The sequence below is a fragment of the Patagioenas fasciata genome, chromosome 2, assembly GCF_037038585.1.
Source record: "Patagioenas fasciata isolate bPatFas1 chromosome 2, bPatFas1.hap1, whole genome shotgun sequence".
Lineage (NCBI taxonomy): Eukaryota > Metazoa > Chordata > Aves > Columbiformes > Columbidae > Patagioenas > Patagioenas fasciata.
The window spans coordinates 41,185,691-41,213,192 of record NC_092521.1 but is presented as its reverse complement, the minus strand read 5'-3'; the positions used below and the strand labels follow the sequence as shown (position 1 = coordinate 41,213,192).

The 27,502-nt window shown below is 39.7% G+C and overlaps 1 protein-coding gene across 1 annotated transcript; it reads right to left on the bottom strand.

Moving 5' to 3' along the window:
• Positions 1-4,047: 4,047 nt before the first annotated feature.
• On the bottom strand, positions 4,048-25,887 carry BPNT2 (3'(2'), 5'-bisphosphate nucleotidase 2). Its single transcript, XM_065830326.2, has 5 exons — positions 25,319-25,887; positions 14,199-14,358; positions 13,366-13,461; positions 11,374-11,535; positions 4,048-9,935 (listed from the first exon to the last, which is right to left on the bottom strand). The coding sequence occupies exons 1-5, from the start codon at positions 25,703-25,705 to the stop codon at positions 9,664-9,666; spliced, it is 1,077 nt and encodes a 358-aa protein (XP_065686398.1). The 5' UTR covers positions 25,706-25,887; the 3' UTR covers positions 4,048-9,663.
• Positions 25,888-27,502: the final 1,615 nt, after the last annotated feature.

Sequence of the window (27,502 nt, the reverse complement as noted above, 5' to 3'; positions counted from 1 at the left end):
CCACCCACTCCATAACTCAGGGCACCCTAATAGCGATGTAGCCTCCATCCCTGTTGTCTGGGCAAAAGATTGCTAACACTCAAATGCCGAGTCTCTATATTTCAAATTATTTATTGGCAAGGCAGCCTTTTTAAAGGACTACTGCAACGAGCCACTTAAAACATGAAGCATATGTCCACATTGATCTGAGATAGTCCCTTGTCCGTTTTTGTTCCATACTTCTTGAAGGCAGAAACATTAACAAAAGTAGAGAATATGATATTTGCAATATTGTCCAGATTCTTAACTTTGAAAAGGTTAGAAAAAAAAATTAAAAATCCCCCCCTCCTCCAACAAACAAACAAAAACCAAATCAACAAACAAACCCAACAAAACTTCATGGCTGAAAAGGGAAGACATGGGAATAATCTGTTATTGTCAAGAATCTTAATATTTAATATAATGAAATATAAGATTTTTCCATTAAGAGAAAAAGATTTCTAGAGATGCTGCGAAGACTGCACTGTTGATTTTGAAAATCTTTATTTCATATTATTCATCCCATTTCATTCTATAGGGTCACTCATGAACTAGGACAGAGCAGACAAATAAGACAAAGAGATATGAGCAGGTTTTCCAACACTGAAAGTATTTTTGAAATATTAATTGTTCATTACAATTTCAAACAAACTCCCTGTGCTTTGTCTATTATATATTTACAGTATTATTCTGAAATATTGAAGCACACAAGAATGAACACTGCATTTTTAATTCATTTCTATGTTAACGGATGCTAGTTCAAGTGAAAAAAACCCACCCAGACTAAACCAAAATGCAGTGGCTAGGCTATGCCATTTTTCTGTTTTGACTTAAAGGCAAGAGTTTTATGAAATACTAGCTGTAGAAATTTTCTTCTTGGTTGTCACTATGCCATCATCATAACCTTTCATCTCATTTTGATAAGAAATTTGTAGTCTAAGTACTTGATCTGAGTCTATCTAAAATAATCTCACTGTCATCTCCACTTAGATCCTCCTCTGTCTCTCTCCTTCTCTTCCAAGTGTCCTGGACATGAGACTCAAGCCACAGAAATTCAAATCACATTCCCACAAGTGATTGGAGTGAGACAATTCAGGAATTATTCATGGAGTTTTTTCCCCCTTGACTGTAGTTTTTAATAAGAAGGCTGAGTTTCAAATGTGTGAGTTTCAAAATTGGGTAGTAACTGTTCTCATTTTCCTTTTTCTAGTGATTCAGCAGATGGGGCCTGAGGAAAATTGCTCCTCTCTTCCCAGCAAAATCTGTGCCAAGCTGAATGCAGCAGGAGTCATCATCATAACAGGCTCCTCACCAGGGAAATGATTTTCCATAGCACTTTGTTTGCCCTACTGCAAATTTCTGCAGGTGAAAGTATTAGACATGGAAACAGAAACCCAGAGGATGTTATTCAGTAATGACTTCTCTCTGATGACCCCAATTAGCGCACAGAATGACGAACTGCCACCCCCAGCCCTACAGTCACAACACATGCAGAGCAAAGCTCAGCCTAGTCCTGACTCAGGTAGTCACGGTGGCAAAAAGTGCCTGTGATGAGCACAGACCACGAGAGATTCAGTGATTCAAAGCATTTCAGTTGATGATGAGAACAGCTGTCCAAAAAACCAGAAAGCTTGTTATTTTTTAAAAAACAATCAAACACCAAAAAAACACCCACAACGTAACAGAGGCTTTCTTTTTTTCATTCTCTTTCATCTCCCAAAGTAGCTAAGGAACTTAGTTTTCCTATTATTTTCAAGTCTTGTACTTAAATATGCAGCTATATGTAATTAACAGAAAGAATTACTTGCACACACAAACGACAGCTCCCAAACCAGAAACATATTCTCTGCTGGATGGAAGTTCAAATGATATAAAAATATATGGCAATTTATATTAGCTAGAGAACCAGGTCTTGCTATTTTAACAGTAGTAAGATGGAGTGTTTCGATTGCTTAAGCAACAGAATAGGCTTTTTTATTTCTAAAACTAATTTTATAAAATTTGGTCTAGTGAGGGAGCACCTAGATTTTTAAGAAAGAAACCAGGAAAAAAGTGGGGGTTTACAGAGTCTCATTGAGTCTTGTGTATGTTGGGCAAGAATAAAGATATTATTTCCTTGAGACTGACATGCAGAAGTTGCTGAACTGATGGAAGTGGAGGAGTTGCTCCTCTAACAATATTAGATATGAGCAATTAACTTGAATTGGCAAGTGGAGTTTATGTACTCAAAATGGCACAAAGTTTGGATGTACAGTTGTCACAACTGACCTTATTTTCATGCCTTTGAGAAGCAAAACTGCTAGGAAACAAGGATGCAGACAGATACTTTCACAGGAAGTTCACACCATGACTTTCAAACTCTAGTTAGAGATGTGTGTGAATGCATGGGTTAATTTTTGAGGAGCCTGGAAAGAGCTATTAAAAGAAACTATATTGCCAGTATCTTAAACCCACTGTACATGAAGTGTGCACTTTTACTGCAATACTAAGTCACATCAAAAATACAAAGAAAGCATGCATTAGAAATCACAAGCAGCTGCCAAATTGAGCAACAACAATTCAATGCAGCCCTCTGGATCAGACCCTAGAACTCCGTGGGTGCCTTCTTAACTAAAAACATGCACCACATTGGAGAAAAAACGGTGAAATACTTTCCTCCAAAAAGGAGATAGGCATGAGATAACCATAGTTCTCCAAATCTTTCTGGCTCTTCAGGGCATTCATGAAAAGACAGAGCCCTCTACTGGCCTCTGTTTCTTTTTCCCTCCCAACTCCTTTAGCATTAGGGATACAAATGTCAGTGCTGAAAGTTATTCTGGTATAGATCACCTTCTGGGTCTAAATCTATCAGGATGGAGTGCAATTCAGGTTCCAAAAGCCATTGTTATACCCGCATAAAACTGTTCTTGTAAAATAAGATTAGTGTCTCATCAGAATAGCACGCAGATCTCTGCCAGTTCTGTCCTGTAAGAAACATTAGATACAAAAGATACTTTTGCTAAAATCATTGAAAATCTTAGCTTCTGATGACAACATTTCCACCAGATTCAGGTACTAATATTTCAGAAAATGATGGCAAGCATGTTAAAACACTTGCCTTTCCCCTAGTACAGAATCCACATGTATTTGATCCTCTTTATTTATTTTAGTTGAACACTATCCCCTTGCAGAAAGAGTGTGCCCTGTGTTACTTGCTCTCTGGAAACACAAAAACACCAAAATAACCCAGCCAGGGTGGAGATGAGAGGAGCACAAACATGATGTATTCATAACTCTACGATATGCACGTCCCTTTGGAAGAAAAAGGTGTATTTTAAAAAATGTGTAGTTTCACTTCAGTCCATATCCCTAACAGAATTACTACAGACTAGCACAATGCTTGCTGTACTTTTCAGTTAGATCATACCACCTAATCTGGAAGAATTCTTGTATTTGGAGTCATTTTACTAAAGATGTGTGATTACTGAAGGGTCACCAAGTTTAGGCCCAAAGCAGAGATGATGGGCAAAATACCATATTGATGTAGGACATTAAAGCACCTTTCAACTTATTCCATGGTTTGACTTAGAAAGAGTGGCACACTAATAAAAAATGGATAGCAATGGTAGTTACTACTCTACTACTATGATTCTTATGGAAACAAGAGACTCAAGCAGAATGAAGTAACATAATTAGGAAGAGTCCTGGAGTTGATGTTGGAAGGAAAATTTCTTCAGATCCAAGGAACAATGCTAAGCAATCATTTTCCAACACACAAATCCACCAACTTTCACTATAAAACACATATGAAAGCAAAAACAGTGGAAATCTTGGATTATGTTTATCATGAACTTGTCTGGACCTGTCAGTAATGATAATTCCTCAGTCAGAAAGTCATGCACACATACAATGGACACAGCACAGCTAAAGTAGCCTGACATACCTTTTTTTTTTTTTCCCTTTCTTTTTCCAGTAAGGTATCTGGTGTACAAAGAAACAATAAATACCCAACAGGAAGACATGATACAGAAAAACATCCTCACAGATCAGTATTTTCAGACAGTTTATTTATAGAATTGTTATTTCAATTTGGCACACAATTGGAAGATGAAAATACAATTTGGTGGGACAACAGGAAAAATGCCAGAGTGCTGCTGGTCCTTTGGGGAGAAAGAAGAAATGTGAATTACAAATAAGGAACAACTGGTGTTGAAAACAATACTATCTGAAAGCAGGCTCTATCAGCTGTAGGTCATAAAAAAAAACCTGAAAGACTTAGAACCTTGAGACACTGGGATGATGTTTCCAGGTTCTCTAGTAACACAGACTGAAGCTGCCAGAGGCGAGCTTAACACAACCCAGGTTGTTTGCTCTATTGGCAGAAGCTGAGCTCTTCAGAACTTCTCTTAATTTACTTTTCATGTTTTATCTGGCTTGCTTCTGCTCACACTGAATTCAGTGGGAACGCTGCTACTGACTTCAACAAAATCAGGTCTTTCACAGAGGGCCAATGCAGCCTCTTTCATAAGCAACAAAGCTCTGCACCCAGAGGAACAGAAATGCCAAATGCTTGTAACATGACACTGAGAAGCTGTTTTCTTCTCCTTTTTTAAGACAGTTTAACTTCCTCTTAGTCCATTTGCATCTTTTCTGCATATTCAGTACCACCAATTACATGAACCTTTCTTCAAGATGCCTTTATTTTGTTGGCATCTATCCCACTTTTGGTAGGATCAGCACATTAGACTTTGGTCCCAAACACTAACAGCTTGAGACTAAACTGGATGATTTGCTGGTGTGGCCCTCTCATTCTGGGACTATTTCCACCTCTCATCTTCTGTTTATCTTGTTCATGTGGACTAAGGTAGGAAAGAGAAATGAGGTACAGCAAAGAGGGAAAAGTGACTGCCAATTGCTGGTTCCAGAAGGAGCCTCAGAGGGAAACTGGCTGAACACTTGTGAACCTCTCTCATAAGAGCTGAAAGAGCTGGTGGGGCATCTGAAAACCACAGAATATAAGGCTTCAACAGCTTCTTGATACGACCTGTGAGTAGCACAAGCTGCTTGTGAGATGGGAAGTCACTGGCAGCAGGTGTTCACACATCATTGTAACAGCTGCCAGAGAGAAGGTGCAGAGCAAGTCAAGCAATCTTTGAGTTTTCAGAGTTACCACAGTCTTGTCTCAGCAAGTTACATTCCAGTGAATTGGATAAAGGACAGATTTATCTTTGAGAATAGCATGGTATTTTGGCAAAGTGAAATCTGTAATTGTTTGTATGAAAGGGCCTAATCTTCTACAACGAAGCTCAGTGTGAATGGCCTGACAGGAAGCCCCCCACCCAGACTCTCCTCACCCCAAAGTAGTCTCCCCCACCCTTATCCTGCTTGGGCTTAAAATCATGAAGGCATTTATCTGTGGTCCATTAAATCTTAACTGTATGGTTATCTAACCCCTGAAGAATGAGAGAAATGAAACTATCAATGTAATTTAAATCAAGAAATGGAAATAAGTGTTCTCCAGCACACCCATCTGCCTCTTTCCTCTCCACTTCTCCAGTTTACTTTAGAAAACAGATCCACGAAGGGGTTGGGCATAACCAGGGAGACAGCCTACAAAAGCAGTTTGGCCACCAGAGAAACTGCAACTGAAACGACACCCACGAGACAGCGCAGCAGCCAGTCTCAGCTGGCAGAACAGACAAGAGGCCCAGCACAAAGCTCGGTCCCTTCCCATTGCGCTGTTCCTGGGGGGGGTGTGGACCCCTTGTTTTACACTGTTAAACCAGGAGGACACAGTATTGCACAGCTGCTGTACGGCTCCAACAGGTAACATGATGCTGAAAAGATGTTGGGGTACATTTGTTTATAAACCAAAAAGCAGTGATGAACTGCAGTGCTGGCTTCCCTACATATCTCCGATATCCAACCACTGTGTATTAAAAACCAAAACAAGCCCAAACCAAACAAACAAAACCAAAACACACAAACCAACCACAAACCACTATGTTCTCACACCTAAAGCCAATTAGAAAATCTGTCTACTCTAAACCAAGCCTATGAAACAACATCACTAGATGACTTCTCAGCTTCACCTGTATGCCTAATTCATCATCTGAGTAAGCTATCTTCGCTATATTAATTATTATTACATGCTCTGTAGATCAGAGAAATCAACATGTATAAATCAATCTGTAAACATCTGGCAAATAGGTTAAACTCAGTATCGGTAACAATATTCAAACCCATTTACTTCTTTGTCCATTTATTTTGAAAACATTCATCCAAGGAATGCAAGTTAGGACTCTTGATACAGTACTAGGTATCATCCATGCTACCATCCACTCTTTTTAGCAGAATGAAAGAGAAAATACACATGGCTTTATAACAATTTCACTTGCAATTACCTTAATCATAAAAGCCACTCAAACAAAAAAATCCACCCTTGGAAAACCAATGCTAAAACAATACATTCTCTGCCCTTGTTTGGAGTAAAAATGATATTGTGAATTTTTTTAATTAAAATTTTTAGAAAATATATACTTCTGTAGGAATTACCTACACTCTACAATTGTTTTAAGTAGTGTCCCTAAAAATTGTGTGACAGTTTAAGTGGAAAAGGCTAGAATGTAAAGAACAAACTTCTAGCCCAGCAGTAAGACACATGTACATTATTATTTCTTACCAGTCTGGGCATAAGCGTAAGTCACATCCATGCAGCTGAGGCCAAACAAGTATTCCAGCCAGAATAGCAAAATGTTCTATCATGGACTGTAAACACAGTCAAAGAAATGGCATATACTGAGTGTTAACATTATACAAACAGATACTGAAGTGCACTGGCACATGTGCACTAAGCAAACACTTTTGAATACTTGCTGGTCTGCATAAGGGTTGCATTCATTGTAAAATGATATCAGAAACTGATATTCACCAGGTGCTTACCTATTCTCATATCAAAGCAGCTCCTCTTTAAACTAGACACTTCAAACACCACCTTAGGCCTCAGCTATGGGAAAGCTGTACAAACTGAGGTTGTATCAGAAGTAATTAACTGGGTGCCTCACTCTCACCTTCTCTGCATTTTGACAAGAAATGAGGTTGGGCCAATAAGGGTCCACTGTGAAAGGTGTTGAACACTGAGGCCCATTGCAACACAGCATTTTAGGATATAAACGTGTCTAAGCAAGCACATGTCTTCCTAATGGAAGAAAAGGTATTTTACCCAGCACACGGGAGGAAGGAAAGGAGGGCTGAAGCTCTTCTTCATACCTTATCTTCCTAAGGAAAAATAATTTAGGCAAATGCTTCTGTTTACTGCTTTATATCTCCAACTCAGATGGCAAGTAAGCCCTCGTGCGATACACAATGTTATCTTGTTTTCCATTTCTCATACAGAAGCTGTCTGATCTCAGCTTATGCAAGAAAGTGACAGAATCATCCCCAGAATAAAAGCAGTCACATTTTCAGAAGGTAAGTTTACACATGATTTCAGCCTGAATCTGAAACCACAACCTGCCACAGACTTTGTCTTAATTGCCTATTTAAATATTGTGCATTCAACCTCTGTGACACAGTTAGGTTTATATACCAGACTAACTATGACTATTCCTCATATTTTAATTTTAATCATTTTAATCCACGCTCTTTAATAAACAAAAGAGCTGCTTTTTTTTTTTTTAATTAGCTTTAAGTCATTTTAATCAGCCTGAAAAAAAAGCTGCAGTCTTTTTGTAAAATATTACTGAAGTCTTAATAAATATCTGGATTTTTTAATTCACTGAGGTTTGGAAGATCAAGATTTTCAAAACAGATCGGACCCTTTTTAAAAAGGGCACATGCTATGACAAATATGTGAATGTAATAGTTTATTGAATTTAAAAATTGGCAGTTAAGTTGCTTTGTGTATGTTCTACTTCTGTAAAAGCTACTTTCGAACAACAGCAGCAATAGTGTCAATTTTGGAAAAACAATTATCTAAAAAACCTACCCGTATCAAAAGGCTAGTAGGATTAAGCTTCAATCTGCTTTGCCAGTAAGTTACCAAATAAGAGTCTGCATCTGTAGTTATGCAACAACTGAGGAGTTCTTTTGGAAATGTGAATGTTAATCTAGAAGTTAAAAGAGGTATCTAGACACGCTCCTCTACTGACATAAGGAAAAAAAAACCCTGTTCTTAGAACAGTAGCATGATGAAAGAAGTTAAGACGAAAGTAATTCAGAATTTCCTTTAAATAGCCTAAGCTTATACTGAATAAATTTTGAACATAAAACATCTGTATTAATAAGTATTTTAGCTTTCTTGAGGAGAGATAAGAAGCTTATGTAGCAATAGTTCAAATAACAGCTACATTTTAACTTTCTGAAACCCTTCAGAGGGGTGCAGAGAACAACACAGGTAGTTACACTATTGCAGATAGAAGTCCACATATTTTAGAGGTGCAACAAATCATCATTTGATATCAAAGGGCCCATGTCCTGTTCTGTCTGTACTGGATTGACAAAGGGCATTTTTCAGTGAAGTTTTGCAGACCCTGCTGTACTTCAAGCGCCACATGTTCTTCATGCTTCTTTGAAGAGATTCAAGTTTCAATGGTCTCTATGTAAAGAGTTTTTTCTGTTAAGAGCACGCCTTAACTTAAAAAGACAGAAAGTTATTTCTAGGCTTGTAGAAAAATTCCCAGCTTATCTCTCATGTTGTAAATAGAAACAATCAATCAACTTACTATTTCTGTTAAACTCATTCCATATGACTCTCTCCAATGGAAAACACAACAGAACCCAAAACAACAAACAAAAAAAACACAAAAGAAGAGGCTGCTTCTGTAGGCACAAACACCAAATGATGAACGAATCCTACGTTAGAGAAAAGTCTAGCATGCATCTTCAACACCATACGCAGAAATCAAGGACAAGAAGTAACTTTTAAAAACTATACAGGGCAATGACACCTTCTTTTAGAAAGCTAAATGGAAATAATTACACTGATTAATAAAACACTGATATTCACAACCCATCCAAACTAAACTGGTTTACATCTTCAGGAAAAAAGTCAAAATAGTACAGAACATTTCCTTTTTTCTCTTAAAAAGCAGAAGGAGTGCCACACTGTCGAAGATAAACTGTCGCTGCATGTAAGTCTGTGTAAATCTTGTGCTTTCCGTCCAGGGGATACAGAACACAATGTCATGTTTCCTGCTAAATTCTTAACAGAGTTATCAGATGCCTAAACAAATCAATGTTTTTTTTCTACTTAATTCATTATGGAGTTGCTACAACTACAGTACCAAGATGCAAAAGGTTCAAAGAAATCCCTGTGAGAACTATTAAGGTTATTTTATGAATCAATTTGGATTTTTCTTTAGTTTACCTATGTTCACAAATAGATACTGTATATGCACCTTGAGTACAAGAACTGCATGAAAAGAATCTGAAAAAAAGAAAACATGGAAACTGAGGTGTGAGGCAGTCAGTCCCCTTCCTACTTCTGATTATTATTATTTTATTCTTTTTTAAATACCACCACTGAAGAAACCCAATGCATGATACAGTCCCCAAACCCACACCAAACTGCTTTGCTGTGCACCTTTACCAGCAGGTTTTCACACCTGCTTCTTCAGAGAGAGCATCCGAAGGCTACAAAAGCATGATTTGTACTTCTCCATCAGTTTATTTATGTGATGTTTTTTCCAGATCTGGAAGTTTTTCAATTAGTGCTTTATGGTTCATGTTGATACTGGCTATAAGTCCTCCCTCACTGCCATCTGAACCAGTGTAACTGATTTCTTCACCAGTCAAGGTAGTCATATGGCCACCCAGTGCTCTCAACACTGCATTGCCAGCACATATGTCCCATTTCTTAATGTAGGTGACATGGATATATACATCAGCTTCTTCCTGATTCTTTTCAGCCACGTCAAGGAGGGATAACACTTTATAACCTAGAAGAAATGGGTAGAAGGCAAACCGAAAAGTTAACTGAAGTTCTCCTATTCATTAAAAAGGATAATTCTACTAGTAAATGTTAATAATATGTGCATGCAAGACTTAGGAAAGTGACATCATTAACTATATCATGCCATCCAGTATTATGGCAAAGGCAACAATCAAATTTCTCTGCCCTCTAACCTGCAGAGAAAATTTGAAAAAGGACCTTCCTCCTGCCTCAAGATATTTCCACTGCACCCCAATTAAAGCCTTGGGTATTTGGGACACATTATTTTTAGACAGCCTTTATCAATAGGCTATATAGACTTACCTAGAGACATATTAAAGGAACAAGACCAGAAACTTGAATATAGTTTTACTCTTATGTTCACTTATTTATTTCTCAGTCTCTGTATTATGCTGAAGTCTGCCTTTCCCCCACCCCTTGCTTTTTATTACAACAGAAGGAAGATGAATATACCACTCTTTAATAAAGCAACTCAGCCCATGGCATTACCATTTATCATACATTATGCAGTACAAAGTCATTGCTCAAAATAGTATTCCTTCTTTTATAGAATATTTTCAATTTCTCCACTGTTCAACCAATATCCTTGTTTCATTTAACTGTTCCTTTCTTGATCTTATACAGAGTCGAGCCCTGGAGAAGATCTACTATAATCAGTTACACGTTCACTTCCTTTATGGTAAGAAAACTTGTTTAAATTCATTGTCAAGAAACTAAACAACCTGTAGGGGGGCTCTGCCTTCCCATACTAAAGACACAGAAAAATACATTTCCGTAAAATTAAAACTTTGCATGTCTTTCCTGAGACTTTAAAGAGCTATTGCTTCACACTATTGCCTCACATATTTGCATTCTGTCAGTAACATGTACAAGGATATTGTGTAAGCTTACAAAAAGTAGGTAAAATCTCTTTGGACTGAATATGAGGCAGATAAAAATGGACTTCAGTGACACTAGTTTTCTCTTTTGACATAAATGCAAGAAATAGCACCAAAATTTAATGGCTTTTGCTAAAACATTGTTTAATTAAATGTGTTACTAGTTAACTACCAACCAACAGATTCTCTTTCGTGATTCTCTATTTGGTCACACAACCCTTTTTCCTCCGCGGAGGCATCGGTGCTGTCAGTGAACACACATCGGCGTGTTCAGTAAGAGGACCACAGTAATATTGCTAGTCCAGGCTTAGATTCACTAACGTACTAACTTGAGGAGAGCCTGAAGCCAGAACTAAGTTTGCATATAGGTTTCCATACACAGGAGAAACTATGTCTATCATCAAGTGCTTGCTTTTAGGGATGTGAAGAACAAAAGGTAAGAGGAAAAAGAGGAGATGTCTCAGCTATATCATTTGGTCTAATAACAGTTATCCCATTAAGTCACTCAGAAGCAATAAAATGGGCAGGATGCTTAAGGAACCTCACCTGCTCCACCAGCGGGGATTATCGCAGTCTTATTTCCAAATGTCTGCTTTGCAACCTGCTCAACTTTTCCTGCATGGGAGCGGGATACAATAATCCTTGGATTTTTCTCATTGTAGGAGGAACGAGCTTTTACGTTTGACCCACCATCCACCATTGCCCAGGCTACAAGAGAAATGCAAATTCTGTTAAGATTTATAAAAGGCAATCTCTGTTCAGTGTAAAGATAAGAGGATACTTATCTGAGAAAATACAACTGATGCCTCTGACTTAATTTCCCTCCCTATTGTAAAAGGGAAAGTTAGGGCTGACAGAAGGAAGGAGTGCATGCCACATGTGCACACGAGCAGAAGAGAAGCAGTCACCCCAAACACAAACTTCTGTGCATATGGCATTATTCCTTACCTGACTATTATTCTGTGATACTTCCAAAAAAAAACAGAGTAAGAGGGGAAAAATCCCAGGTAGTAATATTCAGAACTTGCAACTGGAAAGCCACCAAAGTTAAAAGGATGGCTCTGAGTCAAAAATAGATCAAATATTTCCTCAAATAACATTTTTATAAAAACAAAAAGCCCCACTACCCTTCAAAGCAGATAGCAAAAATGTTATTGAATCATTTTGTTCAGAAGGATAGTAATGCTAAGGAAGGAATAGCTCAGGAGGATAGTAGTGCCAAGGGAAACATTTGATGGTGTGTTTCAGAGGACTGGCTTTAGAATACACAACCTCCCACTTGTTTCATTGCAAGTTCAAAGCCAAGCTTGGTAGGTGGCACTCCCTAACCATTAATATGACATTTACTTAGCAGACTGATCAGCAATTTCATGTCAGTGGAGAGCCAGACTGTATGGCAACAGACCGAGTTATGTGTAATAACAATGCCGCCCGCCCTTTATTGCTTTGTATTTGTGTGATAGTATAAGGAACAATCCTACTCATAACCCACTCATATTTCCAGCTTGGCAAATGAAAACTCTTCACATAGAATGACAGAATTCATTGCATCCCATCTGATGTCTGAACATTTCACATAAGGAAATAATTTCTCAAAATTACAGTGCTAAAAAAACCCTTTTCTTCAGATAGATGTTGATACCTGGAAAAATATGGTCCAAAAAACCTCCAGATCCTTAAAGCATATTAGCATATAGCACATACTTAAACGACTGGAAATTAAGTTCATATTTAAAGACAGTACCTTTAGCACAAAATATTGAGCATTCAGTTGGCAAAAAAGAGAAAAAAAATAAAAAATACATTTACTCAGTCTTAGTTTCTATGCCAGAGCTACGGCATAACTTCACAACTCTAGAGGTCACTATTGCCTAAGGGAAAATGAGAAAAGAAATTCTCATTTCAAATATATAGTAAGATGCAAATACTAAAACTACTTTGAAGCTTTCAGAAGTGCATACACATTGCCGAACTTGCAGCTATCCTCACTGATACATCGTTAATACTAAAGAATTAATTAGTTCAGGTTTATGGCATTAAAAGCACATCAGATAATCAATAAGACTACGCTAGACAGTCTTGCCTGTTACATACAGAGAGTTGCCATTAAGATCTTTAATCTATCTTTGTTATACACACTGAATAAGCATCAGCTCCATGGACCCACGTTCCTCAGCTGAATAAGCCAAGTACTCTTCTGCTAAAGACTAACAGCACACATAAGACTGGTCAGTATGTGCAGGTTTCACTTTCTTCTCTTTGCTATAAGCACTCCAGCTGAAGGGATCTTAATTTGTACACATATTTTTGGTTAGTTTATTTTAAATTCGTCATTTTTATCTTAAACAAAGGTGGCATTTTCCTTTGTGGTTTTGCAGCACAGAACACATTTGCAGCTCTAATTCTGAGATTTGCAGCAGAGCTCTTTTGCCCCAGGTACTATTTTCTTATTTATACCTACAGATGTTCTCACAAACATTAAATTTTAATTAACGCTATGACAGAAGATGTTAGAAATACGTGAAGGCATAAAGGTACCTGTATATGCTGAGAACGGCTTGTGTATCACTCCTATCACTGGTTTACCATTTACAGCCACACAAACCATTGTCGTGACATACTGTCGAAGGTTTTCTGTGGGCAAAAGGAGAAAGTGAGCACATGTACAGCCAGATGCCAAGAACACAAAGAGAAAGCAGACCTGAGATTATAGAAATGTTAAAGGATAGTCTACATTCTGTCTCTTACTATGTAACTTTTTCTATCCTTGCAATTTTCAATATTTTAGAGACACTTTAATTTTCCACCAATTTTTCCTGTTCAGTAGACGTAACCTATACTCCTACCTGGTCTAACGTAAACAGCTGTGTCTTACACAGCACGTATTTTCATGGAAATCTGTGCCCCTGTATTCTCCCTTCCCTGCCCACCTCCTATCTTTTGTTGGTTCAGAACTGATTATTCAAATACCAAACAACATTCACCTAAACAGGTTATTGTATCAATGGAATATTTGCAAAAGAAACCCCACTTTTTCCTGTTTGCTCTGCAGTACTTATCAGCAACAATTTTACTTGGATTGCCTTGAACTGTTTATGTGACATCTTAAAACATTTGGGAAAGGGAAAGATTGAATTATACACGCTTTTTTGAAAAACTATAATGATTATTTTTTTATCAAGTTAAAGAGAATATTTACTTAGTATCCCCTTTAAATAAACAAAAAATATTCTGAGATATTTAATGTTGCCACTCTAGCTTTGACATAACCCATTTTAACATAGATATCATTTTAAATACTTAATATTTTGTCTCCAGTATAAAAGGCAAACATCAGAATTACACACGATTTGTCAACAAGAATCAGCTACCTGTGTATTCTTGTGTAGCATCTAATGGATCGATCCAGACAGTTACACTTTCTGCTGGCACCTCTTTAGGCTGTATTTTTTGCTTTATGTCTTCAGGAATACTGCGATCCCAAGAGACTGTCTCCTGATCAGCTGTATCAACACGTTCTTCAGAGTTTATCTATGATTAGACAAGAAAAGCAGTTGCATTAATTTAACAGATACGGTAACTGTGGTACTTGGGAAAACTACAGGTTTGCTCATCTCTTTCCTTTCTCCCTTCACCTCCCGCTACATGTGCATGAGTTAGTAATTTTTCAGCACCTCACGAGCTGTTACCATCATGCAAACAAGCAATGGAAAACCACAACCCAGAATTTTGCTGTGAGCCACACCACAGCTGGACACTTTATTTGGCTGCAGCTCTTCCTACTGAATGTTCTCACAGTATGAATCACAGGGTATTTTAAATGAAAAGTTAAATGCAGTAGCTTTGAAGACTAAAAGTAGAAAAGCTGACTTTGGAGAATCATGCGGTATACAGATACAGCAGGGTTCTTATATTTCATTTATACAGATCAGTAAATGCATACTGAAAATGTATAGATATTTTATCAACAAGTATTAGGTTGGTGCAAAAGTAATTGCAGTTTTGGACTGTGAATTTCAAATAATTTTAACACGGCTGAATCACATCTCTATTAATCAAAATAAGAACCATTACAATCAACACACTTTTGCCAAAGAGAAATAAGTTTGTTTCTTCCTGTAGTGTAAAAATCTGCGCTTTGATATTCAACAAACTCTTGAAAAACATTTTCTGCATCCTGCTGGTTGTGGAAGTGTTTTCCCTGCAAAAAGTTGCTGGGATGCTTGAAGAAGTGGTAGTCGGTTGGTGAGAGGTCAAGTAAATATGGCAGACCAGGAAAAACTTTGTAGGCCAATTGGTTAAAATTTTGAAGTGTTGGTTGTGCAACACATGGTCAGGTGTTTTTGTGGAGAAGAATCGGGCCCTTTCTGTTGACCAATGCCGGCTGCAGGCATTGCAGTTTTCAGTGCATCTCATCAATTTGCTGAGCATCCTTCTCATATGGAATGGTTTCCCTGGGATTCAGAAAGCTGTAGTGGATCTGACCAGCAACAGACCACCAAACTGTGACCAGACCTTTCTCTGGTGCAAGTCTGGCTTTGGGAAGTGCTTTGGAGCTTCTTCTCAGTCCAATCACTGAGCTGGTCGTCACCGGTTGTCACATAAAATCCCCTTTTCGCCACACATCATGATCCAACCTACAAATGGTTTGTTGTTGTTGCATAGAAGAAAAGACGACACTTCAAAACAATGCTTTTTTTTGATCTTCGGTCAGCTCATGAGGCACCCCCTTATCAAGCTTTTTGACCTTTCCAATTGGCTTCAAATGCCGCACGGCTGTAGAATGATCGATGTTGAGTTCTTTGGCAACTTCTCGTGTAGTTGTACAAGGATCAGCTTTGCTGATTGCTCTCCATCGGTCGCTGTCAACTTCCAATGGCTGCCACTATGCTCCTCATCTTCAAGGCTCTCGTCTCCTTTGTGAAATTTCTTGAACCAGTGGTGGGTGCACTGCACATTCATTTGCAGTTCCTGGGCCAAACGTGTTGTTGACGTTGTGAGTTGTCTCTGCTGCTTTACTACCCATTTTGAACTCAAATAGGAAAATTGCTTGAATTTGCTTTTTGTCTAACATCATTTCCATAGTTTAAAATAAGTACAAAATAGACAGCAAGGAATAAGTCAGTAGCAAAAAAAAAATAAAACAAACACGAAGTGAGAAAAGCTAATTAAAATTATGTATAACATAACCACATTTATTTAAGAATGTATTTCAATATCAAATAGCAAATTTCAACAATGCAAAAACCACAATTCCTTTTGCACCAATCTAGTATTATGCAGACCGTAGTATTACTTGGGATAGTAGGAATCATAGTATATACTCCTGCTTCTGGCACTGAGTTACAACAAGCAATTTAAGCAGCTCAACTGGATGTAACCATTACACAACTGCCAGATTAATGTTATTTTACAAACATGCTAATAACATTCCACATCTGTCTTTAGGGTAGGTTGGCCTAAGGATCTAAGAAAGCCCATGAAGAACACTCAAACTACAGTCAAAGGTCACATTTAAGCCTATTGTCACTTGCTGCCCAGCTTAACTAATTATCTTCTGGACCAGAGGGCATGTCAGTATGTTGAACAGAGTTTGGTCCAGCATCAGAGCACAAAGTCCCAATCTGTTAAATGGAAGAATGTTCTGCAGAACCCAATACAATGTTGGTGTGATTGCAGTAGCAAGATACTTTTGGATTGCAAGAGATGCAGTGAGCACAAAACACTGTACATAACGATCTTTCATGTTACACAATATCACGTAACCCAGCAGGAAGAACAACTTGGGAAATATGGATCAACCTGCCTTCACTCATCCATGTCAGCTTATTACCACTAAAAACATGGTTTATAGGAGAGCTGTAATGCAACTGGACACAAGCAGTGCTAACGGTAATTCAGACAAACTCATCTCATTTACTTTTAGCACCTCAGATGCATTAGGAGATTAGTATTTTTATGCTCCTTCTACCACCAGTACAAAGGAAATCATTGCTACTGTGCCTTTCAAGCTTCAGCCTGTGTGAATCCTTTAGAAATGCATCATCCACTAATTACTCAGTAGGACGACGATGCTTACAGCTTAGACATGTCAGCTATATGTCTGAAGTTGATTGTAACAAATCTGGCTTTTTAGGACACTTCAGAGCATCGGGACCACAAGGTTTTTGATTCTTGCAAACTTTAAAGGAGGCTTCCTCTAATATAATTCTAAAGGCATGCCAAACTGTCTAATTCTGATGTCCAGTCAAGGCAAAATAGTAGGTGCAGATGGGATGCAATGTATCTACAACCTAGAACCACCGATTTCCCTTTACTTGCTACAGATGGTATCCAGACTGCTGGCTCAGATTCAGATATCTGACTGCTAGAGCAGATAAATCCTCTCTAACTAAAAGAACTTATTATAGATGTCATAAGGAACTGACACCAAAGACAATGAAAATAAAGAAATTATCAGACTATATTTGAATGCTATAGACTTTTAGTCATCAGGACTCTTACATAACTCACATAATGACAACAAAAGATACCACCTCAGCTGTAACAGATTATCAGCAAAGGGTTAAGGGCCATCTTCTCCAAGAGAACTCAAGAAAGCAAGCAGAACTGCAGCAACTCCAGCCACACATCATAGCTGTCTTCTCACATAAAACCACTGTTTGAAGCACTGTATGCCAAAGAGTCCTTGAAGTTGCCATGACATTCACAAATTAAACATCTGTCACTATACAATAAACCTGACGACTGTGTTTTCCCCAAGAGGAAAACAGTCCTGCAAAGTCAAGATGACTTGTCCCACAGACTTGGCAGCCTCAACACAGCCCCTGGGCAGTGTAAGTTCCGCTACAGCATATTATGCACCACCGTAAAGAAAACAAACAAACAAAATACATTTCCTCAACAGAAGGAAGAGGCCTCCAAAAGGTTAGATGGTTGGAAACAATCCTCAAAAAGAAAGAATATCTAGTTAAACCTGATGTTACAGTACACTTTAATTAAAAGACTGAAACTATACAAAAGGTATTGTTTGCAGAGAAAGACCTCGCGGTTCAAATTTTGTAACAGTGGTCACGATGCTGCAAAATTTATGATTGTGAGTAGTCTCTCTCAACAGCCGTGACTGAATTCATCATTTAAAGAAAAAGCAAACTGAAGAAATATACGCTAAAAAAATTAAATTGACTATTCCATTCAAATACTTTTAAAATAAACATCAGTAAATGCAAATGCAACGCTTTTCTTAGAAGGTGTTTGGTGGTGTGTGAATTTTACTTAAATGCATTACTCCCCCTCCTTCCCCACATCCTTATTCATCCCAATACTCCAATAATCCAATATCTTGGAAAAAAGACGAGGTAGCACAGCTCTCAATTCCTGAGAGTATCAGTAACTCGACCTGATAATTAAGTCTTCTCAAATCCAAATCCCAGTGCTGTTTTATTAGAAAACAAAACGAGAACACCACAAATACTATCCTATCTGTATTATAAAGAAGAAATACTAACTAAGCTACTCAAAGTAAGAAAAGAAACAAAGCAAACCACACACCAAACACAACACAAAACTACAACGAAAACCCCACAATTCATGTAACAGTAAAAGATAATATTCACTGGTCAGAATACAAATATAAGAGTATTCCAGCTACCACATTTCAAGAACAGAGACTAGCACAGGTTGCCCAGAGGGGTGGTAGATGCCCCACCCCTGGAGACAATCAGGGCCAGGCTGAATGGGGCTCTGAGCAACTTGATCTAGTTGAAGATGTCCCTGCTTATTGCAGGGGGGTTCGACTAGATGACCTTTGAAGGTCCCTTCCAACCCAAACTATTCTATGATTCTATGATTCAATGGATAAGTCTATTGATTTTAATAGGAACATGAAAATGAAAAGCCTGGAGGCCCAGACAAAACAGCGTGCACAGGGGAACGCTAATAAAACACTAATAGATGTTTGACTTTGTTTTTCTGTTTCGTCAGGGCACTAACTCTGCATGACATACACAGCGATTACACAACATAAGCACTATGTGTAGCCAAGGTTCAACCTTAACTTTGCCATTTGTATTCATGTGACAGCGGATGGAGGAAGGGAGTGGATGGACAGAAATAAATACAAACATTTACAAACAATAAACCAAAAAAATATTCTGATACTTTCTTACTGACTGAGAGATGTCCTCTGTGGACAGTGGAAGATATTTTATCACTATATGTAGCCCCAGGACTAATGTTCACAGTAACCAGTGGAGGATGCCCACAAGTATGCACCTTGAAAGGTGTACTGACCTACTGAGTAGCCACATGGGACTGTGCTTGATTTGCTGTTATCTGATGGTGTTTCAGAGATGTTACAACTCAGGGAAGAGCAGCTCAACCTGCAGCCTTCAGGGTGTCCCCTGCTTAGGAGCCAAGCCTCACACCTCACTCCTTCGCAGAGCGACATGCCCTTACAGCCCCTCTGCTCCAAGTCAGACTATTTCACCTCTGTTTGCTCAGCTTCTCTCTGTTTTTTCCCCTCAAATGTATCAGAGGTGAAAGCTGTCTGCTCTTCTTGTAGCATCTGTACATATACAAGTCATGTGAAGGAATCAGATGCCAAAGCCTCTGAACATAAACACCCACTCGACAAGTCAGGACGCATATACATGCACAACAGGAGAGCATTCCCCAGGAGATCAAGAAGCGGTCAAATCACCGTGCTTCCAATAACTGCAGAAAGTATCTGACTTATCCTGCTTACAAAAGTGGGCTCCAGAATCTGCTGCAGAAGGAAGGACTCACATCCACACCAAGACTTAGCTCACCTGCAGCCAGGACCTCTCCCAATCCCTCCCTTCCAGCTTTTGAATTTGGGGGTGGCAAGCAGCAGTTTTCACTATGAACAAGAGCTGCTTCCTCAAAGTTTATGTTACTTGACACAGAAAAGAATATAACCTCAGAAATCAAAATATCACTTCCTTTTTGAAGCTTAAAATGCCTTTAAGCTTCAAAGATTTGAATAGCAGCCTTGTCAGTATAGTAAAAAATTCTAGTTTTATTCAATGCACTGACTTTTTTAAAAGCAGCTGCTTCCTTTGGATGGGGTTCTTTCCCCCCTTAGAGTACCACGACATACTAGAAAGGAAAAAATGAGCTTTTATGGGTGATCTTCTTCATGCCTTTCAAAAAATGTTCCTCTTGCTGGGGTCCAGATTTCAAGGAGTTCTAGCAGGGTAGATTTTGTTATGAAAGGATAGAGAGGACCTTGCTGAATCACATGGTTCTCTAAACAAATAGCTTGTTAAAAGGTAATAAAAATATAAAGTATATTTGTACATAAATATGCAAAGTATAAAAATATACTAATATATAAAATAACATATAAAAATGCTGATCTCATGTTGTCATTCATTTGAAATGAAAACAACAAATACTTGATAACAATGCTATGACACAGATAAATGTAGTACAGAATCCAGAGACAAGTTCTGGAGCCTCCTCTAGCATAAACTACATCTCCATTTATTTTAATGACAACGTCACTCCATAGAGGAACAAGATGACAGGACGTGCAAAGAAGAATATGGACAAGTCCAAATGTTAAAAAGCTTGGTCGCTAAGCTGGCAGGAAGCAGAGTGAAACAAACAGGTTTTCAGGAATGCTAAAGACATATCAGATAACAACTCTGCTTCTACTGACTTACGATTAATAGAAGTTGGTGAAAACAACAAAAGCACAACAGAGGCAATCAGCATGGATCACAGAATTCACAGAGTTTACACCAGTAAACTGTTGTAACAATTAGAATTTAAAACCTGTTAAAGTAATAAAGCCACTCGCTCATTGGCTCAAATGTTGTTTCAGTAGACAGCAAAATTCTCCATTACAATTCTGTACAGACGCAAGTCTAGCAAAAAGAAAGGGATGACTAGTTTGTCATGAGTTGCAACATTACTTTTTAAGAAAACATCTAAATAAGAGCAATACAGTAAGTAACACTGAGAAAACTTTTGCTGTTTGTGAGTGCCTACACTACTAAAGAATTCTAGTCTCCAAATGCTCAAGATGACAGATTAAACACCCCTGGTATACAAACAAACCAAATGAACGACGTGTAATCACATCTGAAAAGATAATCACAGACCTCATTACCATAAAGTTACAGGCTTTAATTGCATTTTAGGTAGAGAGAGCCAGCATAAGTCATGTAGCATCAATCAGAACCCACGTTAAGAGATGCATCTCCAGACAACACCTATTACTGAGATTTCAGATTAACATTCACACTTCTTGCTTTACTTAGAAACATGTGGGCAGTTACTAAAATCATGTAGGTCAGAACATTAATTTTGTTAAAAAGCCTAAGACCTGAGGATGCTGTTCTCCCAACATGAAGAGACAAAGCAAGTACTGAACTTATTCAGCAAATCCTTCTGAAGTTTAAGTAGTATTTTCGTTTTGTACACCTACTACTTTAGCATCTGTCTTTCCCACAGAATCAGTATCGAATGCTAGCGCTTGCCATCTCAGATGAAATTCCAGTTTTCCAAGTATGATAGCTGGCACTGTGGTCAAAGCCTCTAAACAGCAGGTTTAAACCTAGAAAGTACTTCAGGTAGGTTGATTAAAAAAAAAAAAAAAAAAGTGCTTGGAGACATTAATCTTCAAAAAGTGGAATTAATTTACAAGAAAATCTCATTAAAAGTAAAACTGACATGTTCTTGAATTTCCATTTCAAACACTGACACTTGATTCCAGCACTATCATGCACAAACTTGAAATGAGGTATTTATCATCTGTCTTAACTGTGGAAGAGAAAGAAGAACATTCGATCAGCACAGTGGCAAGACTGATAAAAAGATGCTTGAAGAGGAAGACTGGGGCAGAAGAAAAAGATTTCCATCACAGTCACAATTTGAAAAAAAAAAAAAGGGGGAGGTATTTCTCTATTCACTGTTTACACTGGAAAACAAGACAGATAGCTGGTACAAATATAGAACATAAATCAATAAGACTGATTCCTGTGCAAATAATGCTAGCATAGTGCAGAAGCAAAAACAGCAGAATTCTGTGGGTCACTTCAAAATTGGCTTTTTCACAGTTGAAGGACAGAGGACTTCAGCCAAAGTGCTGGTTTAAAGAACACATCTTCCTCTGTCAATCACTCCTGCCTTTGTGAGCAAGGAGGGCTGCTCCTTCAGGTGTTCTGACACAGGCCATAACGTGAAATAAACCAGGGTATTTGTAGATCACCTTTATTTTACATTTTTACCTCTTTTACCAGGTATCACTGCTGAAGCCCCAGTATCATGAAATCATCTCTCCAAACAGTGAAGTTCTTCTGGGCAGAACATACCAGTGTTTCTGGCCAGTCTCTAACTGGATTTAGAAACACTGCTTTCCCAGCCCCCTCTCCCCGCCAGCAGCAGGGAAGGCTCAAGCACCCCCTTAATCCCCCCACCTGATTCCCATCCCAGCCCTTCTTATCACATCACCACTGTGCTAGCACAAGGAATAAATGGGGCTGCATGGAGAACCAACTAGGAAAGTAGTGAAGTAACCCAGAAAATATAAATTTAAAAATTAAAAGGAGAAGAGGGGGTGCTAACAGCTGGATCAGAGCTTCAACTTGTTACCAGCATGACAAATAGATGAGGACAACACTCCAGCAGTGCAGGTGCAGCAAACGCCTTAAGCCTGTAACTGCAGCTGAGGACTTTGTCAAGAGAAAACACTGCATATATTTTAGCATTAAATGTATTTTAAAATCAACTGCACAACTACACTTCATAGAAGACGTGTGCAAATAGTCATTGCTGGATGTTGAGTGTGATGAGACAACAGTGGGTAACGTGAGTTAGAAATAATTCACTTGTTCCTTCCTCCCCTACCTTTTTCATGCCTGCTTCTGAGGGATATAAACAACAATACTCGATACATTCAATCTGCTACACAGTGATACAAAAGAATTAACCTGCTCTTCTTCAGTCTTACCTAACCTAGCTGTGCTAAGTCTTGAACTGATGTAAATGCATCTATTTATATCAAATAGAGCAGGTGATGTAAGCAGTGAAGTTCCTCTTGCTCTGTAGAGTCAATAACTTTACTTAAAAGACAAACACAAAACATTTTCTATGTGTGTGTTTGTTTTTTTTTTCTCTCTTCTCCTCAGATTTTGAAAGCTTTTTTACAAATCACAACTGTCAGGATTGTAAGGCTCTTTTCAGATTTACTTCAGCTTTCACAAGGGAGAAGTCTTACCCTTCCATCTTCTCTTAATAATCACACCTTAACCTTAAGAGAAGATCTGCTTCAGACAGCTGGTTTGCATGCTTTCCCTTATTATGTCCAGCAGCACAATACAGGCAATCCAAGGCTACTTGTGGACTTAAGTTTATTTCCGTCAAATGACTTCTCCCCCTGGTTATTTTTAAACATTGGAAAGCCATAGTTATTCTTGGAGGATAATTAATAGATCATTTCCTTTGCATTATAGGCATATTTTGGCACCCAGTTTTTGTGCTGGTTCATTCTTTTCCTGGCTGCAGAATGTGGCACTGATTTAAATGTTAACCTAACCTCTGTTACACTCAAGGACGTCATGATGCAAGTAAATAAGCATTTTGCCTAAGTTTACTCTTGGAATTCTTTCAGTTTTTGTTTGACAGCTTTTGATAGCAGCATCTTCTCCAGCAAGAAGAGAAGAGGGGTTTTATTTGACATCAGCAATGATTTTATTCTAGAGCAGCCCTCTATACACAGGGATAAGGTGACACTTATAAAGTATGATGCTTCTAGAAGGTGCAGTCTTATGCTACCTCATATGATAAAAGTGTCTCAGGAAAATATCCATGCTTTAGAAAGCATCATCTATTTTTAAAGACTAGCAGTACAAGTCAACTATAAGGAAAACAAAAAGGAGTACAGAAGTTTTTAAAAAGTAGATGTTCAAAGATAATGCCCTCTGAGAGGAAGAGACACAAGTCAGACTGTCACTGCTGTGCATCCCAGGCAGCGGAGCAGAGCTTACACACGTGACCACAGACACAGAACAGGCAACACAGTTCACTGAGCTCTTCAAGCCCAAACCAAATCCCCAAACTCCTCTAGAAGCACAGACAACTCTTGTATCTAAAACTAATGAAGTGTTTCTTTCTGTGGAAGTGGGGAAAGCATGTAGGTTTCAGGCAGTGATAAAGGTATGCTGCAAAGCCAAGCTCCATGAGGACAATGAATAGCAAAAGAGAACAGGGGACAATGCTGCTGCTTCTTCTGTTAGCGTAGGGCTTGAGAAGGTGGCTTGCCACTGACAGAAAAGCCAGCAATCTTCACAACAGAGCCTTCACAATCTTTCTGTAGAGAAAGGTTAACCACATATCAAGTTTATTTCAAATACTGAAGAATTTGGTGTTTCCTTTAGATTTCATACTCAATGTGTTCTTTATAAGACTTAAAAAAAGCCAAACAAAAAAACTATACAAACAAACAAAAAACCCAACACAAACAAAAACAGCAAACCACTTGAGGAACTTCCAAAACAGCCACTGAAAATTAACTGAGTAGTAACTAAACTTCATCAAAAAATAAAATCTACACTGCTTGTTCTTTCAAGCTGTCCAGGAAAAGGACACAATCATCACCTTTGAAAAACAAACTTAGGATTTTCCTTAAGTTTCAAGTGACTGTAAAAAGCTAAGAAATTCAATATCAAGAAACTGAAAAGAAGTTCTTGTTTAGTAAAGGAAAAGCAGACAACCACCAAAAAGCCCAGGAGTGCGGTTCTGGTGTGGATGCAACCTCAAATATTAGACCCAGATTTTGGAGGTGAATGAGAGCAAAGGGAGGTGTATACCTCTGAAACAAAAATAAATTCATTTTGTTCACGTAGACAGCCATCCATAATGTGACACAATTGTTAGCTTATCTGCTGTCCCAAAGTCACGATAGCTAAAAACTGAGGTATCATAACACTCTGTTACTAAACCTCTAATTGTCAATACCTCCTCCTTGCTCCAGGCTCTCCCTATAACTTAAGGCAGGACGGACAAATGAGAAAATAACAACATTGCTAATCGCAGCATCTTAAGCATATGCAGAAGTGGCACTACGAAATTACCTCTGTCCTTAACCGGACAGCACGTAATTCACGTCTGTGTCCCGTCCCGTCCCCGTATCAATTCAAACGCACACTTTCACCTTGTGCGGCTCCAGTTACACACAATCCAACTCCTTCCCCTGCAACCCAACACCCACGGCGACAAGCGTGAGGTGGCACTGCCACAAAATCCGCGCGGGGGGAAGGACAAATGCAAAACGAGGGCAGCTATTTCCCGTCGGCCGTTCCCAAACGGAGCGCCGACACGTGTCTTGCCGCGCACGGCCGAACCCCGACGGCCCGGGGGCCCCGGTACCGAGCGGCCTCTGGAGCTCCGCACCAGGGGGTCGCCCGGCCCCGGGTCCGCATCCCCTCCGTCCGCCCCACGGCGGGGGGGAGCCGGCACCCACCTGCACGGCAGGGAAGGCGCTCTTCAGCAGGTAGAACATCCTGCGGTTGGAGAGGAGATCGCCGCTCGTCAGCTGCTCCTCGGCCCCCTCCCGCGTCTTCCCCTTCGCCTTGGCGTTGAGGACGTTGCCCTCCCGGACCCGCTTCACCTCCTCCCCGCCCCTGACGGCGGCCAGGACGGACACGGCCAGCAGTTCCCGCAGGTCCACGACGCCGGCGGGCGCGGAGCCATGCGGGGTCTCGGGCCCACCGGCCGCCGGCTCGCTCAGCATGAAGAAGGCGAAGCGGCCGGCTAGAAAGCCGGAGTAGAGATGATAGAGAACGCCGAGCCCCAGCAGGCAAAACACGGCCATGCCGAGCGGCGAGAGGCGGATCCCCATGGGGGCCATGGCCGCAGGGCAGGGGGGCACAGCGGGGCAGGCGGGCGGCGGTACTGGGCGGTTACTACAGCCCCATAGCGCCGCCGGAGCGCACCGCTTCGTTCCCTCCGCTACAGCGGCGGACCCAGTCCGGCTCCACGCTCCCCAGCGGGCCGGCGGGGAGGCAGCGCCGTCTGTATCCGGGTCAGGCGGAGGCGGGGCCCGCCGCTCGCACTGAGCATGTCCCGCCGCTCGCACTGAGCATGTCCCGCCGCAGCTCGGCGGGCTGGGTTTCGTGGGGCAACGCTGACCCGTGTGTGGCAGGGCTCTCTTCTGCCAGTGTCCCGGCAGGAGGTTGGAGGGAGGAAATCCCTCTGTTTCCTCAACTTCCCCCACTGGTTCTCCTGAAACATGTAGTTTGGGATGGGTGTTTGCTTTACCTCCTAGGCAGCAGGAGTGTGAGGAGCACTCAGAGCTGGGGCTGTTGGAGTTGCCCCTGCCTGCCCCTTGCAGCGCGGCCGCCCCGCCGGCTGGGGCGGGAGCCGGGCGCCGTTCGACAGGCCGGGAAGGAGCTTTACATTGCAAATTGCAGTTTGCATAAATTGCCGATTAATTTCTGAAGATTTGTTGGTTAACGGCTCTGGGCATCTCTTGTTTTTCACGGGCTGTTTAGGGAACTGTGGGACTCTCGGCCGCTTGTGCTGCTGGAAAGGGGCTCGAAGTTAAAATTTCCATTCATTCAGCAAAATGAAACAAATCCAACAGTTTTCTCGGCCAAGTGGTGTGCTAAAGGCCTGCATGTCTTAATTTATACCTTTTCTTTACACCTCGGTTGGTTTGGGGGAGTGTGAAACAGCGTATTTATGACTGAGATGGACATCTAGGGCAGAAATGAGGGAAAGTCAGTGATTTTTTTTTTCCTGTTTTATAATTTATTCTACTAATTTTGAATCAGTTATATCAGAAACAAAACAATGAAAATAATTCAGCATTGTTTGAGTTAATTCTTTACTCAAGCAATATTCTTGTCTGTTGACGTACATGTGCTAGAAACAAAGCTTGCTCAGGATTCGGGAAAGAAGTAATTACTAGGGTTCAGGCAGCATAACCATTTTCCTGGGATCTTGTGGATGATTTTTTTTGTTTTGTTTGGTTGATTTGCTTTGGTTGTGTTTTTTTTTGGTTTGGTTGTGTTTGTTTGTTGGTTTGGTTTTTGTGTGTGTGTGTTTTTTTTGTTGTTGTTTTTTGTTTTTGTTTTGTTTCATTTAGGGAGTTAAATTTGTGTAATCAAGAATGTGAAAACTAGGAAAGACCAAAATTAAGTTTTGTTTTGCAAACTGAAGTTGCCGTATCATCTCTTCTGAATCTCCATTGTATTGGTATCTTCAATTACATGGCTGCAGGATCAGACCAAAGTGCATGTGTATATGTGGGAACTGCAAAGGAAAGAAAGGACTGTAGAAAGAGAAAGGGTTACATTTGAAATGAGATTCAAAAGAGTTGGATTTTACTCTTATCTATGCTGGGATTTCCCTTTATATGCTATAAAGTGACTACTGGAATGCCTGCATTTTCCAACTTCCCATTCACTTTAAGACACAAGGTTTTATTTTCTTTTTTTCTATGCCGTTGCTTGTTTGGCAGAAAGGGGGTTTAAAAGGATACACTGAACGTTTTCCTTCATATTGATTCCACAATTCAGCATTTCATATACTAATAATGGTAAGAAACTGCTCAGCAACACAGGGTTGATATTGGAAAAAGAGCAAACTTGCGTCTGTAATGAGCAATGAATGTAAGACTAACAACCAGGCATGCTTGTAATGT

Excerpts from the sequence above, each read along its gene's own strand:
- BPNT2 (XM_065830326.2), bottom strand. The coding sequence starts at position 25,705 with ATGGCCCCCATGGGGATCCGCCTCTCGCCGCTCGGCATGGCCGTGTTT. Across the intron at positions 13,462-14,198 it reads TGCTACACAAGAATACACAG|AAAACCTTCGACAGTATGTC; the intron begins GTAGCTGATTCT and ends TTTTGCCCACAG. Across the intron at positions 9,936-11,373 it reads AATCCCCGCTGGTGGAGCAG|GTTATAAAGTGTTATCCCTC; the intron begins GTGAGGTTCCTT and ends CATTTCTTCTAG.